Source organism: Sminthopsis crassicaudata, chromosome 1 (assembly GCF_048593235.1).
Source record: "Sminthopsis crassicaudata isolate SCR6 chromosome 1, ASM4859323v1, whole genome shotgun sequence".
Lineage (NCBI taxonomy): Eukaryota > Metazoa > Chordata > Mammalia > Dasyuromorphia > Dasyuridae > Sminthopsis > Sminthopsis crassicaudata.
The window spans coordinates 555,998,576-556,013,564 of record NC_133617.1 but is presented as its reverse complement, the minus strand read 5'-3'; the positions used below and the strand labels follow the sequence as shown (position 1 = coordinate 556,013,564).

The 14,989-nt window shown below is 34.0% G+C and overlaps 1 protein-coding gene across 12 annotated transcripts in view; it reads right to left on the bottom strand.

Moving 5' to 3' along the window:
* Nucleotides 1-14,989, bottom strand: part of MCTP1 (multiple C2 and transmembrane domain containing 1) — a 722,542-nt gene that overhangs the window by 229,775 nt on the left and 477,778 nt on the right. For all 12 annotated transcript variants that reach the window (XM_074282070.1, XM_074282074.1, XM_074282073.1 and 9 more), the window contains 2 exons: nucleotides 5,277-5,463; nucleotides 532-625 (listed from right to left, as the gene is read on the bottom strand). In XM_074282070.1, the coding sequence (XP_074138171.1) occupies nucleotides 532-625; nucleotides 5,277-5,463 (281 nt within the window). The remainder of the gene's footprint in view (nucleotides 1-531; nucleotides 626-5,276; nucleotides 5,464-14,989) is intronic.

The following is a 14,989-nucleotide window of genomic DNA, read 5'->3' as shown; positions in this document are numbered from 1 at the left end:
CAGTAATACCAGATACCCAGTACAGGTCCACCCAATTTCTTGAGAAAATCCCGTAGAGGTAGGATTCTCTTTCTGCACTGCTTAAACTGAGGTTTCCCAAATTGGCACACATAGTAAGGGAATGGATCAAGGTATTTGAAGTATCTTTCAACACATATATGATGGAATAACACTTGCTATATTGTTAAGAAATTATGTGGAATAAAAGGGTATTTAGGAAATCACTTCCACTAGCCCATTTCTATATTTGTAGCATTTTCCTAACTATATTGGAGTGTGGTATAACGAAAGAATACCTTACTCATTTCAAATATCCAGTCACAATATAAAGAGCTATGTGCCTCTGTGTGTGTGTGTGTGTGTGTGTGTGTGTGTAGCATTTTTTTCCTTTGTAACTATTAAGATTGAATTATGGCTTTGTTCCTTTTAAACATTTTATTTAGAAGCTACAGTCCAACATAAATGAAAATTTTAAACGTACTTAAAGGCAAGAATCTTTTGTGTTGTTAAAGAAGTGATATAATTTCTTGCCTGTGACATCAGCTGCCATCAGCCCTTCTGCTCTGATGACTTTCACCTGAAGAAATCCTACATCCTTTACATTGTGAAACATCCGCATTGGACTCTGAAAGACAACATTGTTATTGTTATTATCAGTGTCACTATTATCATCATCAATATTATCATCAGATAAAAACATTAAGAAGATACTGATAAGAGCTTGCAAACTCTGAAAATAACTGAAATGACTGGGAAGGGCATTTGGGTTATTTCAACACATACCAATCTTCTACCAAAATAAAAAGGGGAAAATACAGGCAGTAAAGCTTTGTAAAATAAGAATAAAATTCTAAAAATTTATTTAGAATTAATATAATAAATAAACAGCTATCTAGAAAGCTGGAATAGTAATGTATATCTTATTTAAATATTCTTTTATTCCATATTACCTACCAATTTAGTCCCTGAGAACCTTTTTTTTTTTTTAAAGGAGCTTCAGTTTTGAGGAAATAATACTTGTTATTGGGCCTTAGCTGATAATTCCTATAGATCATTGACCTTTGTGTATTAAAGAAAAATAAATTACCAATTTATTTACTTTAAAAAATAAGATATGTTATACAACAATAAATTTACAGCTTTTTTTCCCCCATAAGAAAACTGGCAAAATGATCTTGCTAAAAGCTAAAAGTTAGTTCAAGTGAAACTTATAGGAATCTACTGTAAAGTACAATTTATGCAATTTACTAACATAAACTTAAATTTGCACTTGTATAATAAATTGAAAAGATCAATGATAGGAAACCTCTTATCTAATTGATTTTAAATTTGTAATTCAAACATGGAAAAAAGAAGTTCACATTCACAGAAAAGTTTTACAAATTGATTCAATTTATCATTTGTTATAAATAATAAAAAAGCAATTCTGGGAATTTTAAAAATTATCTGTTACCCTTGATTATTAGAAGAATGATTATTCAAGGATTGAGGAATTTTATTGATGGCCATAAATGTTAAAGCAATAAATTCAAATATGCATTTATTTACATATTTGAATTATATGATAGCTTTCCTCTGAAAAACTTAGTGATTTCCACTAAACAAATCAAGCATGCATCTTTATCAAATCTTCAAATTGTTTTATGCTCCATGAAAATAGTATCTTCATGATAAAATTATCTATTAAAATGTTACTAATAAAAAAGCATTGCTATCTTTTTATTAATGTTGTGAAAAGTGACAGGTAATGCACACTCTGATATTAACTTTATAAGTCCCATTTGACTAATCATTGTAAACAGTGAAACTATGACCTTGGTAGAGTGAGATGAGGAAATATAGTCACATGTAATCGTATAATCTTACTTTTAAAAAAGTGTTTATCACAAGGATTAACTTTTAATCCCTTTTAAAAGCATTAGTTTATTATCAGAAATCTGTTTAATCTACACATGACAGAGCTCAATGATAATACATTTTACCCTCTGTTTACATGCTTGCAAGTGGAAAGTTGGGGGTGGTAATTACAGATACTGTACTATACTTGTGCACAGTATTATAATACAAATCTTAAAGAGAGGCTAGAGAGGAGAATGGATTTATCAAAAGGTTATAGGAGCTATTTAAATCCTGTTTCATTGTAGCTAAAACAAATAGGCTAGTGTGAAATCTTAGAATTATTTTCAGTGTGGATAGCTCATTCCACAGACAGATTGCATTCTGATGCTTCAGTCTTGATACTTTTCTACCTATATTGCTAGGGTAATTATTGTTTGATATTTTCATTTCCTCAAATCAGCTGATTTTGAGTAATTTATTGCAAATTTCAACAGCTTAGTCCCAGGACATATGATATTACAGAAGGAGCTCTAAAGAGCAAATAACTTTAATATGTGAGCTTGAACATATAACTTTAAGTAATGATTTATCAGAAGATATTCCTGTCTTGTTATTTATGATTATTGTTGAAGGCCTCAAAACCTGGATGGCTTCTGAAGCCTGAAATTTCCATAGCAGAGGAATCTATGATTTGCTGTGAATCCTTTCAGCCCTCAATAGATGGGAAAAGATTGAAATGCTCTGGAGATGAGGCCTCTTTATTTTTTTAATGAAAGGCTGTATAATATATTTTCTGTATGGCTGCAGCAGCTGTCAGGAAGAGCATCTCAGTTCAGCTCTATTATGGGAGAAGCAATACCCCATCCTATGGCATCGAGATCCACTGAGGGGCCAGGACTGATTGACAGCTTGTCACCGTGACGTCTTATTCCATCTCTGTTATGGAGAAAATTAATGTCACACCACCCGCCTTATGACTCGCTGTCATCTTCGAACCGCTCACCTTTTATCAATGCTCTAAATAACATTTCAAGCCCATCGTCTCACGGTGGACAATCCGGTCAAGGGACATTAAATCGGATGACTGTGAAATGTCATAATAAAAATGGAATGCTAACAACTTCTTCTCTAAACTAGCTTCTCTGGTTTTTAAATGGTGACAAGGGGGAGCAAGGGTTCAGCACACCCGTTCTGAAAAGGTCATACAATCTCTCTTGGTCTGCTACCCAGTACTACTCTCCCCCTAACTGCTACCCACAAAAAAAAGAAAAAGAAAAAAAAAGGAAGAAGAAAAAGAAAAAAAATATTAGGGGGAAAAGAATTAACAAATTTTTTAGACTGGGATATTCGAATAATGTTTTGCACTATAATATCTATTTAATTTGTAGACTTTGGATGTTCAGCTACAAGCAATGAAGTATTTTCTTCAGGACTATTTGATATGAGGGTAATGTCAGTTCATTTAAGATCCTGAGCACAACAGGTGAGAAAAAGTTAACCTAGAACCTTATTAGTACATGAAAAAAAAATTTAGCTAACTGATTAAGCTTCCTAAGATAATCAGTTCAATTATGAAAGCAAGTCCTACCTCAGGCATAGCAGAGTTCTGCCATTTCTGGGTGATCACAAATTTAGAAATCAAATTGCTTATAGCCTCCCAATATACATCAATGATTTGGATTCTAGGAACTGATAAGTCTTACTATTTCTAGAAGTAACTTTCTCAAACAGCACATCTTAAGTTTCTCAGAATAATTCAGCTTTGCAATATAGTTATGAAAGCATATTATTAACATGGATTAAAATTTTGAGAAATATTTATCTTGTACTTTCACATAATGTTTTATATTTAATGTAAGAAGAAAAATATGTGATCATTTACACAGTACCAGAAATTATGGAAAGCATTCTCATTATGAAAGAAAGTGATCAGTTTAATAAAAATCTATCTAAGGGGGAGAATGTAAAAATAGTAATTTGGTAGATTATGCTTAAATTTATAAGTTAGCTAAATGATTCAATGTGTTGGACATTACTAAAATACTAATTCATCAAGTATGGCTTACACTTACTCAAAATTTTATACTACCATTAAAAAAAAATCCATTTGACTATTTATGAAGGTCTTTCCATGAGACGAGGAAAATCTGTTTTGGTAATACCCAAATTTGAAATAATTCTCATAATTATAATTATGTTTTCAGAAGATGTTGTACAATACTTTAACTCTGGGTTGGTTTTTAAAAATATGATGTTTTGCCTTACTAAGTCACCTCTATTAAACTGTGTTTATGATAACACTATTGGTGTATGAGTTGTACAAGCATTAACAGACAGCTGATTCAGTGGAGATATCCAGAATAAATTTGCTGAAGCGCACATCCTGCTAATCTGTTTGAAGAATATTGTAGAGCATTAGTACCAGCACTTCATGTTATCTGCACAGCCTGATAAGGTACATCTTTATTAAATTCAGTTATTGAAAGGATGTCAGTCAGCGAATAGGAATATTTTAAAATCTAAAAAAAAAAAAAAAAAAAAAAAAAAAATTAAGCAGTTCTTTGTTAGTCAGAGCTTGGTTTAATGGTTGAGTGTCTAGAGAAGCCTCCTAAACACCTGGCAGCATTGTACAATAAAAGCTTTGTAATTTTAAGTGGAAAAGCTCCCCACCACCCCCATCCTTCAAGGGTAGTGAGACATTTACTTTTTAGTGCTTTCATTAACAATAAATGATGGAGTAAGAGCTCCCCTCTCTGTTGCTTCAATAAAACTACATAATAGCTGCTTAACAGTGTGAGGATGCTGGGAAATAGAGCAATTTGGTTCAAAATATTTGGAATAGGGAAATCCTATTCACGGCACAAATTTTGAAATTAGTTACACAAACTCATTGTTTTGAGGGCAATTAAAAGGTGAGAATGCTTCATTCCCAATGTACCATACTTTACCACTGAGCAAAAAGAGAGGGTTTTTTCCTAGTTAGATGAAAATGAAATCTACTCCTGTACACTAAGTTACCACAACCTACCAATAATCCTAAGTGGCATTAAACTCCATTTAATTTGAGAAGAAAGAAAGAAAAAAGTTATTTGAAAGTATAAAGAGTAACAATTCATTTTTTTTAAAAAAAACAAAGTAATAAAGTCATTATTTTGTATTAATGGGAATCTGATAAAACCACATAATAAAAATCATAAAACTTGAGCTAAAAGAAGGCATCTGAGAGATGACCAGCAATTGGACAGCAAATGATATAACTGCTGACACAAAAAGGATGAAACCCTTAGAGTCTCAGAGCTTTGTGCTTCTATATTCCTCAGACAGGATGTGTTCTCAGGAATATTTCTGACACTGCAGGTAAATTATTTACATTTTCCTCTAGTCATGTATGAACTTTGAAGAATGAAGAGTGTTACATACATGAGGTAGATACATACATATCTCTTTAATATTGCTTCCCGTTCCTTCTGGTCCTCCAAGGAATTTACAGAGAGGTCAGATATACTGACAGTAGCGGAGGCTGTCAGGGTGACCAACAGCACCAGATGTCCTTCACCCTCTTCCAGCTGTAACTCCAGCTTGTGAGTCTGTTCTCTACTGAGGGCTGACAGGTCGATCTGGCACCTAGAAGCAAACATTTTGAATCAGCAAGTGGCTTTCTTCCCGGGATCAAACGGCAGCAGTGCAGGCCGATATGCTCAGAGCTATGTGAAAAATAAATCAGGGCAAATATTTTTTTCTGGCCATTGGAAGGATTTATCTTTCTACCAAGTAACATCTCTTTCTGACACTCAAACTCATCATAATGCTGTATTATCTTTGAGTTTTCTCTAAAAAAGAAAGGATGAAATATGTATTCTGACTTAATCACTTCCCAATTTTTAGGGTCCCCAGTCTCGAAGCTCATAATGACAGAAAGGAGCCTTATGTTTGTGGGATTTGCCCTAGAGTAAGACTGTAGAACTGAAACCATAATAAGCAGCCTAGGGAAATAAAACAACAGGCATAAACTATTGAGGAGTTAGCAAAATATTATAGTTAGAAACTGTTCACCTTAAACTTCTATCCTTTCCCCAATATTCATTGAGCAGAGGATTGGAATTCACACTATCATTGTGGAAAGTGCTTAAATTTTTAAAAATTTCAATATATTCAAAGTAATCCATGTAAATCTAAATACAAACTAAAACATATGCAAATGGTAGGATAAGATTATGTTGTGAAACTTGTTTCCCAGCATTTACATCTTGCAACATCCCCCCCTTTCCCTGTTCTAGATGCCACTCTCACCTTGCAAACTCTTTTCATAAAAATGTCAATTGATTTTGAAGAGAAAGATAATGTGGTGACCGCAAGGCCAATAAAGTGTGAGGAAGGTGGCAGACATGAATAAATAGGCATTTAAAGACAGGAAATAGCCAATTACAAGAATAAATATGGTTCCATAAACTGAGTGTTAAGCTATCAGGAACAGATTAAATTCTTGTCTCCCTCTTCATCCTCCCCCACTCCATCCCTCCCTATTCTCTATTGTTTAGCTATTAAAATTAAACTGAATTGGGCTACCATGTTCCGATGGTTCTCAGGTATTTGCTCTAGCAATTTCACAGCCATCTAAGTTTGACACTTGACTTGTATGGGAACATAAGGGAACTGGCAAAGATGGGAGTGGAAGAATAAAAGTGATGGTCAATAACAGAGATGTTTGTGTAACTGGAGTCTTGTGATAAAGATGACAAGAACCTAGAACTATCTTTATAGCAAGCAAAGATGCAATGCACGTAAAACTGAAGTCATATCTAATTACTAGCCATTCAAACAAAAGGCACAATTCATATATAAAGTCTCTTTCTTGAATTCCATTCTTAGCAGCCTACTAGACATTTATAATGCCCACAGTTTTTGTCTGTTTCTTTCTGCTAATCCATTGATTATTCTTGTCATCAATAGAGATCACATTCATGTCAAAATATCAACAGGTCAAATCATACTGGCTGGACTTCTATCTTCTCATGAAGTGGGATTTTTTCAATATGGATACTTCTCTGAAAAGTTTTTGATCAGTTAAAACTCATTTCACTAAAAACACTGTTTAATAAGAAAAAGAATAGTTCAAAAGAGGCCTGTGATCAAATGATGTTATGCCTAGGCAGATTTCAAAGGTTCCTAGATTTAATCAGATCTCTTAGGTTTGAATCTTCTCTCTGATATTCACTGAAACACTCAAGTGTATCAAATCTTTTATCTAAGTTTCCTTATCTGTGAAATGGGTGTGGACAAAGATAGTCAAAATAAATCACCTCTGAAGTTTTTGGACTCTTCCTTCCCTCTGAATCTTATGTAAGTCATGGGTATTTCAGACCTTCTGGAATATGAGTGCCCTACTTATGATGTTTACTGCATTCCAAATCAAGTATCATGAATAATATGCATAAAAAGGAACCTTCATTTAAAATATTTTTTTCCAATTACATATACATTTTTGTTATTAATTTTTGAAAATTGAGTTTCAAATTCTTTTCCCTATTCAGTTACCTCCCCTCTCATTGTGAAGGCAAAAAATTTGATACAGATTGTATACGTGAACTGTCATGAAATATATATCTTTGATTAGTTGTGTTGGCAAAGGAAATACAAACCCCTTTCCCCCAAAACAAGAAAAATAAAGTTTTAAAAAAGTATGCTTTGATCTGTCTTCAGTCTCTATCAGTTCTTTCTCTAGAGATAAACAGCATTTTTTTTTTTTTACAATTGTAAGTTCTTGAGAACTGTCTTGCATCATTGTATTGCTGAAAATAGGTAAGTCATTCACATTTGATTACTGTACAATATCATAACTTTGTACAACGGTCTTCTGGTTCTGCTTACTTTCCTTGTACCAGTTCTTGTAAGACCATCTAGGAACCTGCATTCCTTTTTTTCCCCTGAGGCAATTGGAGTTAAGTGACTTGCCCAGGGTCACACAACTAGGGAGTATTAAGTGTCTGAGGTCAAATTTGAACTTAGGTCCTCCTGACTTCAGGGCTGGCACTCTATTCACTGCTCCACCTAACTGCCCCAGAACCTGAATTCTTAACACCTTTCAGCCAATTATACTCCAATTGCTTTGGAATATCATTTTTAAAATCTTTCTGACCTCATTTAATGTCTTCTTCATCAATGATTCCATCAATATACAAATTTATTAGCATCATGAAAATTAAATAAAGATGAGAAATTATATTATTCTTTCTGTTACCTTCTATAATGACATACCCTTACAATTCTCCCCCCCCCCCCATAACCCTTTGGCATCTTCCTCTTTAGCAAAAATATGTTTTTAAAAATTCTGTTCCATGATCTCAAAATTATGTCACTTGCAGCATGGACCTCTTTTGTGTATACTTAGCTATAGGATAGCTCCTATTTTTCTTCAGTGTTATTTCCACTTCTTCAAGTGGAAGTGTTGTGGCTATCCTTGATTTTGAAAAGAGTTCGTTATGAAAACTTATATAGAGTTTTCCTTTTTTGTTGTGCTTGTACTTCTTCAGGCTTATTCTTAAGTATACTTAAGGTAACTATTTGCTTTTCTCTTTGAGCTTTTTAAAAATTTATCTCTCCACTTATTTTTGGTATATTTGGTGAGATTATATTGCTCAAGATTTTCTACCATTCTCTTTCATAAAATTACTTACTCCAAACGAGTTTACATTATAAATTGGCATTGTCTTTGGCCATCAAATCTCTATATGGCAAAGTGACCAAGTGTTTGCTGATTAAAGTGATTTCTGGTATTTCTTGACATAGGTCTACCTCATGACAAATGATCTACAATGTTTAAATATTCTATTGAAATTGTGATAGTCTATATTATATTGTTGTGTGCATTCTTTTACCCATTTTCCATTTGTTGCTACTTAAATGCTTGCTTAAATGAAGCTGTATTCTCCTCAGTGATATGATATATTTTCTGTAATAAATAGGGGTTGTGACAGTTTATAGATTACTCAAAAATGAACCTACATTGGTAACTATTTCAGTTAAAATATAAATTTTATTTTTTGTGACTTAATTTGTTGATCACCATGTCCACGTCCTTTGACTAATAGTGTTATTGCTCTACTCAACAAATTCTAGTAACTCATTATTATTTCTAGGATCAAATATAAATTCTTTTGTTTAGCATTTAAATTTCTTCATAATCTGGCTTCTTCCAAACCTACTGGTCTTCTTACACATTGCTTTCCCCATGTACTCTATGGTTCAGTCATTCTGCTATTCTTTGCACATCCTTCTCTAGCTTCCATCTTCTTGCTTTTGCATTGACTGTCTGCCGTGGTTGGAATGCTCTTCATTTTCTATCCCCACCCTCACTGCTTCTTGGAGTCTCATTTCTCTTAAAATTCAGCTCAAGTTCTACCTTCCGTATGAAGCCTTTTCTGATCTCCTACCCTGGGGTACCAATGTTGTTTCTCTCCTATGAAATAATGCAGAATAATATGCCTCTAGATTAGCTAATAATATTTAATATTTATAAATTTTTATGTGCTAGGCACTGTACTAAGTGTTTCATAAATATTATATCATTATAATTACTATATCATTTATTACATAAATATCATTATTACATATTTAAAACAACCCTGGAAGGTGAGTACTGATATTATCCCATTTAACAGATGAGGAAACTGAATTAAGGTAAAGTTATATGACTTTCCCAGAATTATATAGCTATAAAGTAGATGAAATTGCACTTGAATTCAGGTGTTCCTGACTAGGTTTGATACTCTATACCATCTAGCTGATCCATGGAACAAATCCTTCAAATACTTGTCAACATGCATCATGAATCCCTGTCCTCTCCCAAAGTCTTCTTTTTTTCAAGTCAATCATTCCTCTTTTTCTTCAATTGAACTTCATGGAACATCATCTTAGAAACATTAACTCTATTAATCACCTTCATCATGACACCATTTTATTAATATCTTTCCTAAAATGTAGTACTCAGATTCCAATTCTGCTATAAACAAGACAGCATAGAATAATACTTCTTAGAACTGAACACTATACTTCTTTTAAGGTAGCCTAAAGCTACACTCCTTTTAATACCTGCTCTATCCTATTATTGACTACTATGAACCCTACAATTCACCAACACCTGAAGTTAATTTTGGTCAAATAGTTATGGGATACTTCTTAATGCAGTATTTATTGGATTGACTTTTTTTTTTTTTTTTTTTTTTTTAATACTCAAGTACAAGGCCTTACATTTATCTCACTGAATTTCATATTATTATATTAACCTGAATATTCTGGCCTGTCAATATCTCTTTGACTCTTGATTTTGTAATTCACTTTTGTTATTGTTCAGTCATTTGGTCACACGACTCTTCATGAGTCTATGTAGCAATCAATGCTGCAAAGACTTTTTGTCTTGACAAAGACAAAGCAGTGATTTGTCAATTCCTTTTCCAATAGATTAAGGCAAACAGGAGGTTATGTGATGTCCCCAAAGTCACAAGTATATGAGGTTAAATTTGAACTCAGGTCTTCTTCACTCTAGGTCCAGTGCTCTATCCACCAAGTCATTTCACTGCCCAAGTATGGAGTTAGCCCTCTCAGATTTGAATTATTTGTAAACTTGATAAGTATGTCTTCTGTGCTTTTATCCAAGTCACTAATAAAAATGTTAAGAAGCATAGGACCAAGAACCAATATCTCCTTTGAAGAGTTTTTAGTTCTTTGCATTTAGCTGTTCATACTCTCATCACCTCTTGCCTAGAAATATAACGTTCTTTTTTCAATTTAAAATCTCCCCAATTATCAATTTATTTCACCAGTTATCATTTTTCTCCCTCTTTTTCACCTACCTCCTACTAAAAGAAAAAAGAAAAGCAAAACCATTGTAATAAATAAACATAGTCAAGCAATTCCCACATTGGACTAATTGCTGTTTCACCTCTAGTCTCTCCCAATTCTAATCCATTTTCCACTCAGATGCCTAGGTGATTTTAGTAAGGTCCAGGTCTGACCAGATCACATCTCCCCCACTAAACAATCTCCAGTGGCTCCCTATTGTAACCAGGATAAAACATAAAGCTCAGCATTTAAAACTCTTCCCAACTTCCTCCCTTCCTACTCTTCCAGTCTTCTTATACTTTAATCTATATACTCTATAATGGTATACTAGATTTCTGTTGCACAGGATCTCTAGGCCTTTGGACTGGTTATCTCTCATCCCTGGAAAGCTCTTCTTCACCTCTACCTCTTAGTTTCTTTGGCTTCCTTCAAGTCAAAGCTCAAATCCTACTTTCTTCTTCTCTCCAGATGCTAGTGCCTTTCCCTCTCAGATTACTTTCCATTTATTCTACATGTATCTTATATGTATTTAGTTATTTACAAGCTGCCTCCCTATTATCATCTGAGAACCTTGAGGGCAAGGCCGATTTTCCCCTTTCTTTGTACTCTTAGCACTTGGCAGAATGCCTAGAACATAGTAAATGCTAAATAAATGTTTGTTGACCACCTGACTAACTGAAATGCCCACAAAGAAAACGAGGATTGGAAAAGTAGCTGGGCAAGACCAATTATATGGAAAATATCTGCACTGGAGGTAACACAACTTCGAGGAATTAATTCTTAATGTACCTAAGGAGATACCATTTTGCAAAAACAACAAACAAACAAACAAACAAAAAACCCCAAAAATAAACCCACAAAAAATAACCAAATTAAACAACCTTAGATTTAACTGTAATGAAAAAAAAAGTTTACTGATAAAATAAAAAATTTGCAATTAATCAAAAAGCATTTACTAAGGACCTATTATATACTAGATACTGTGCTAGGTACTGAGGATAAAAAGGTAAAACTCCATAGCACTTGCCATGCATAGATAAAGACTTTCCTAAGCTTTCATTTTTTAAGGAAAAATCTGGCAAGTCATGTCTAAAATATTTCAGAAACACAATTATCATATAAGACAGGATCTACTTTAAAACAAAAGAACATACTGATTTTTAAAATAAATATCCATATTTCCTTCCCTTAGAAATCAAAGAAGTTTATATTGATAGAAAAAATAAGAATAGAAAGTAAAGAATCAAAAAACTAATCCATTTAATTTACTGATGATTTAAAAACTAGCTTCTATTACCATCATAATTTAGATAACCTAAAAGAAAACATATAGATTTCTTCAATCTCACATAAAAAAAACCAACTGACACTATAAATCTAAATAACAAATGCATGATACATTTTGTATGAAATATACATCAAAACTGGATCACTACAAATGATATTGAGCAAACCAATAGATGCTTTCTAGATGAGATCCACAAAGATTCAAGAAAAGGCTGATCTAAATAAATAAGACAGGAGCACTGGATTAGAAGGAAGTGGATTCAAATTCTAGATCTGTCATTTGCTGCTTGTGTGACTCTGAATAAGTCAAACAACTTTTCTAAGACTTGCCTGTAAAATGAGTTTTCCGAGCCATAAAATAAAGTGAATTGAGATGATGACCTTTTAGGGATACAGAGTTGGATAGCATATTTATAGTTTCCTTATCTCTCTTCACCTTCCCACATATATGTATATATAAGTATACACACATTACATTTGTTTATATACAAATATATACACATGTAGGAAAAATATGTAGATTTGTATATATCTAAATATACCTATACACATATGTAGACAAATACAGAGAGAGAGAGAGAGAGAGAGAGAGAGAGAGAGAGAGAGAGAGAGAGAGAGAGAGAGAGAGAGAGAGAGAGGGGCAGAGGCAGGGAGAAAGACAGAGGGAGGAAGAGAGAGGGGGGGGAGGCAGAAGGAGAGAGAGAAAGGAAGAGACAGAGGGAGGGAGGTGCTATAAATGGTAATTTACTTGGGCAAAGAATTAAGGGAGTGGAGGAGTAAATTCTGGGAAATTGCAAAAATTATTTCTGACCTCACAATTCTTCCTGAAATCAAGGCCATTTAAAAAGAATAATACTTTTTTGTATTATTATATGGTTAGAAAAATTAGGATACTGTAGTCTCTGAAGGATTGAAAGTGAATATCACCCAGAAAGCAATGGAAAAGTTCATGGTGAATATGAGGTAACTACATCATAAACAGGAAATTACAAAGAAAAAGAATAAAAGCAGGTAAGAAAGAGATGTATGAGAGAAAAAAGAAAATGGATTGGCTATGGAGAGTATGAAATAAGCAATGGCTAACCCATGTGTTTCATTGATATTTTTGTCATGTCAGAAAAAAAGTGGGAAAGGCTTTTAGCATAGATCCTCTTTGGTGAACTTATTTGAGGATACAAATAATAGTTAAGGATGGGCAGGGATGAATAGCTTGTATTATGCATCACTGCAAAGAATATTCACATTGACAAAATAACAGTTTAGCATATTTTTGCAGATTGTCAATTTCATTTAAATCTGCAATTTTCTAGCATAATTGTGCATAGTGCACTGCTTCTGGTAATTTCTGATTTTTTATTTAGCCTTTGTGAATTAATTTGTTTTAGATTTTGCAACTTCATTTTCCTTTTTTTTTTTTTTTTTTTAAACAAGTGAGCAAATTCTTTATCAATTTTATTATGTGGTAAGAATTGTGATTTCACTAGTATAATGAGGAAGTCAGATGAAGAAACTATTTCTACCAATGCAGATTGTTATTTCTTCTGCAACTTAAAGTCTTAGAAAGTTGCCTGAGGCAGTGCCAGAATTAAGTGATAACCCCCTCATCACATTGGCAGTATGTGCCAGATATGGTCCTTGGATTCCAATATTTTTAGTTTTCCAGACTCCAATATCAATTCTATTCATATTGCCACAATAGTTATATTAGCTTTGAAAACAAATAAATGAACAAATAACAGCCCTTTATTCTAGTTATATTGCTTTAAAATTTTATTTTTCAGTCAATAATCAAACATATATTAAGCACTTACTATGTTCCAGACACTGTGCTAAGCACCAAAGATACAAAATGAGGGGAAACAGTACTTTTTCTTAAGGAGCTCACAGTTTCATGGGGGAGGCATTTGTTGTTGTTCAGTTATTTTAGTCATGTTCAACTTTTAGTGACACTATTTGGGATTTTCTTGGCAAAGATACTGGAATGATTTGCCATTTCTTTTTTCAGCTCTTTTTATAGATGAGGAAAATGAGGCAAAAATTTAAGTGACTTACCCAGAGTTACACAGTAAATATATAAACCAGGTCTCAATTGGAAGAAGTAACAAATGAAGATGTACACAGCAAGCTATATATAGGATGAATGGGAAATAATTATCATCAAGAAGACACTAAGATTAGGAGGGGCTAGGGAAGGCTTTCTGTAATGGTAGGATTTTATTTGGGACTTAAAGCAAGCCAGGGAAGCCAGTAGGCAGAGTTGAAAAGAGCATTAGAAACAGCCAGAAAAAAATGCCCAGTTCAAAGGGATGGAATGTCTTGTTTATGGAACAGCAAGAAATTCATTGTCATTGAAGAGTTTATGTCAGGGAGTAAAGTGTCAGAATACTGGGAAGATAGTAGGGGACTAGGTTTTGAAGAAGTTTGAATACCAAGTAGAAGATTTCATATGTGATCTTAGAGGGAGCCAATGGAGCTTCTTGAATGGGAGGGTGGAGGTGGTGAAATGGTAGAACCCATGCTTTAGGAAAATCATTTTAGTGGCCAATGGAGGTTGGGTTGGAGTAGGGGAAGGCAGACCCACTAGCAGACTATCGTAATAGCTCAAGTATAAGGTAATAAGAGGCTGAACCAGGGAGTGACAGTGTCAAAAGAGAAATGTTTTCAAAGGTGAAATCAACAATCCTTTGCAGGTGTGTGTGTGACAGACAGAGAGAGAAAAATAGAGACAGACAGAGACACAGAGAGAGAGAGAGAGAGGGAGAGGGAGAGGGAGAGGGAGAGGGAGAGGGAGAGGGAGAGGGAGAGGGAGAGGGAGAGGGAGAGAGAGAGAGAGAGAGAGAAGGAAGGAGAAGGAGGAGGAGGAGGAGGAGGAGGAGGAGGAGGAGGAGGAGGAGGAGGAGGAGGAGGAGGAGGAGGAGGAGGAGGAGGAGGAGGAGGAGGAGAGAGGGAGGGGAGAAGGGAGAGGTATAGAGCTCCCAGGTTGTGAACCTGAAGTAATACAAGAGAATGGAATTGCTTTTGACAA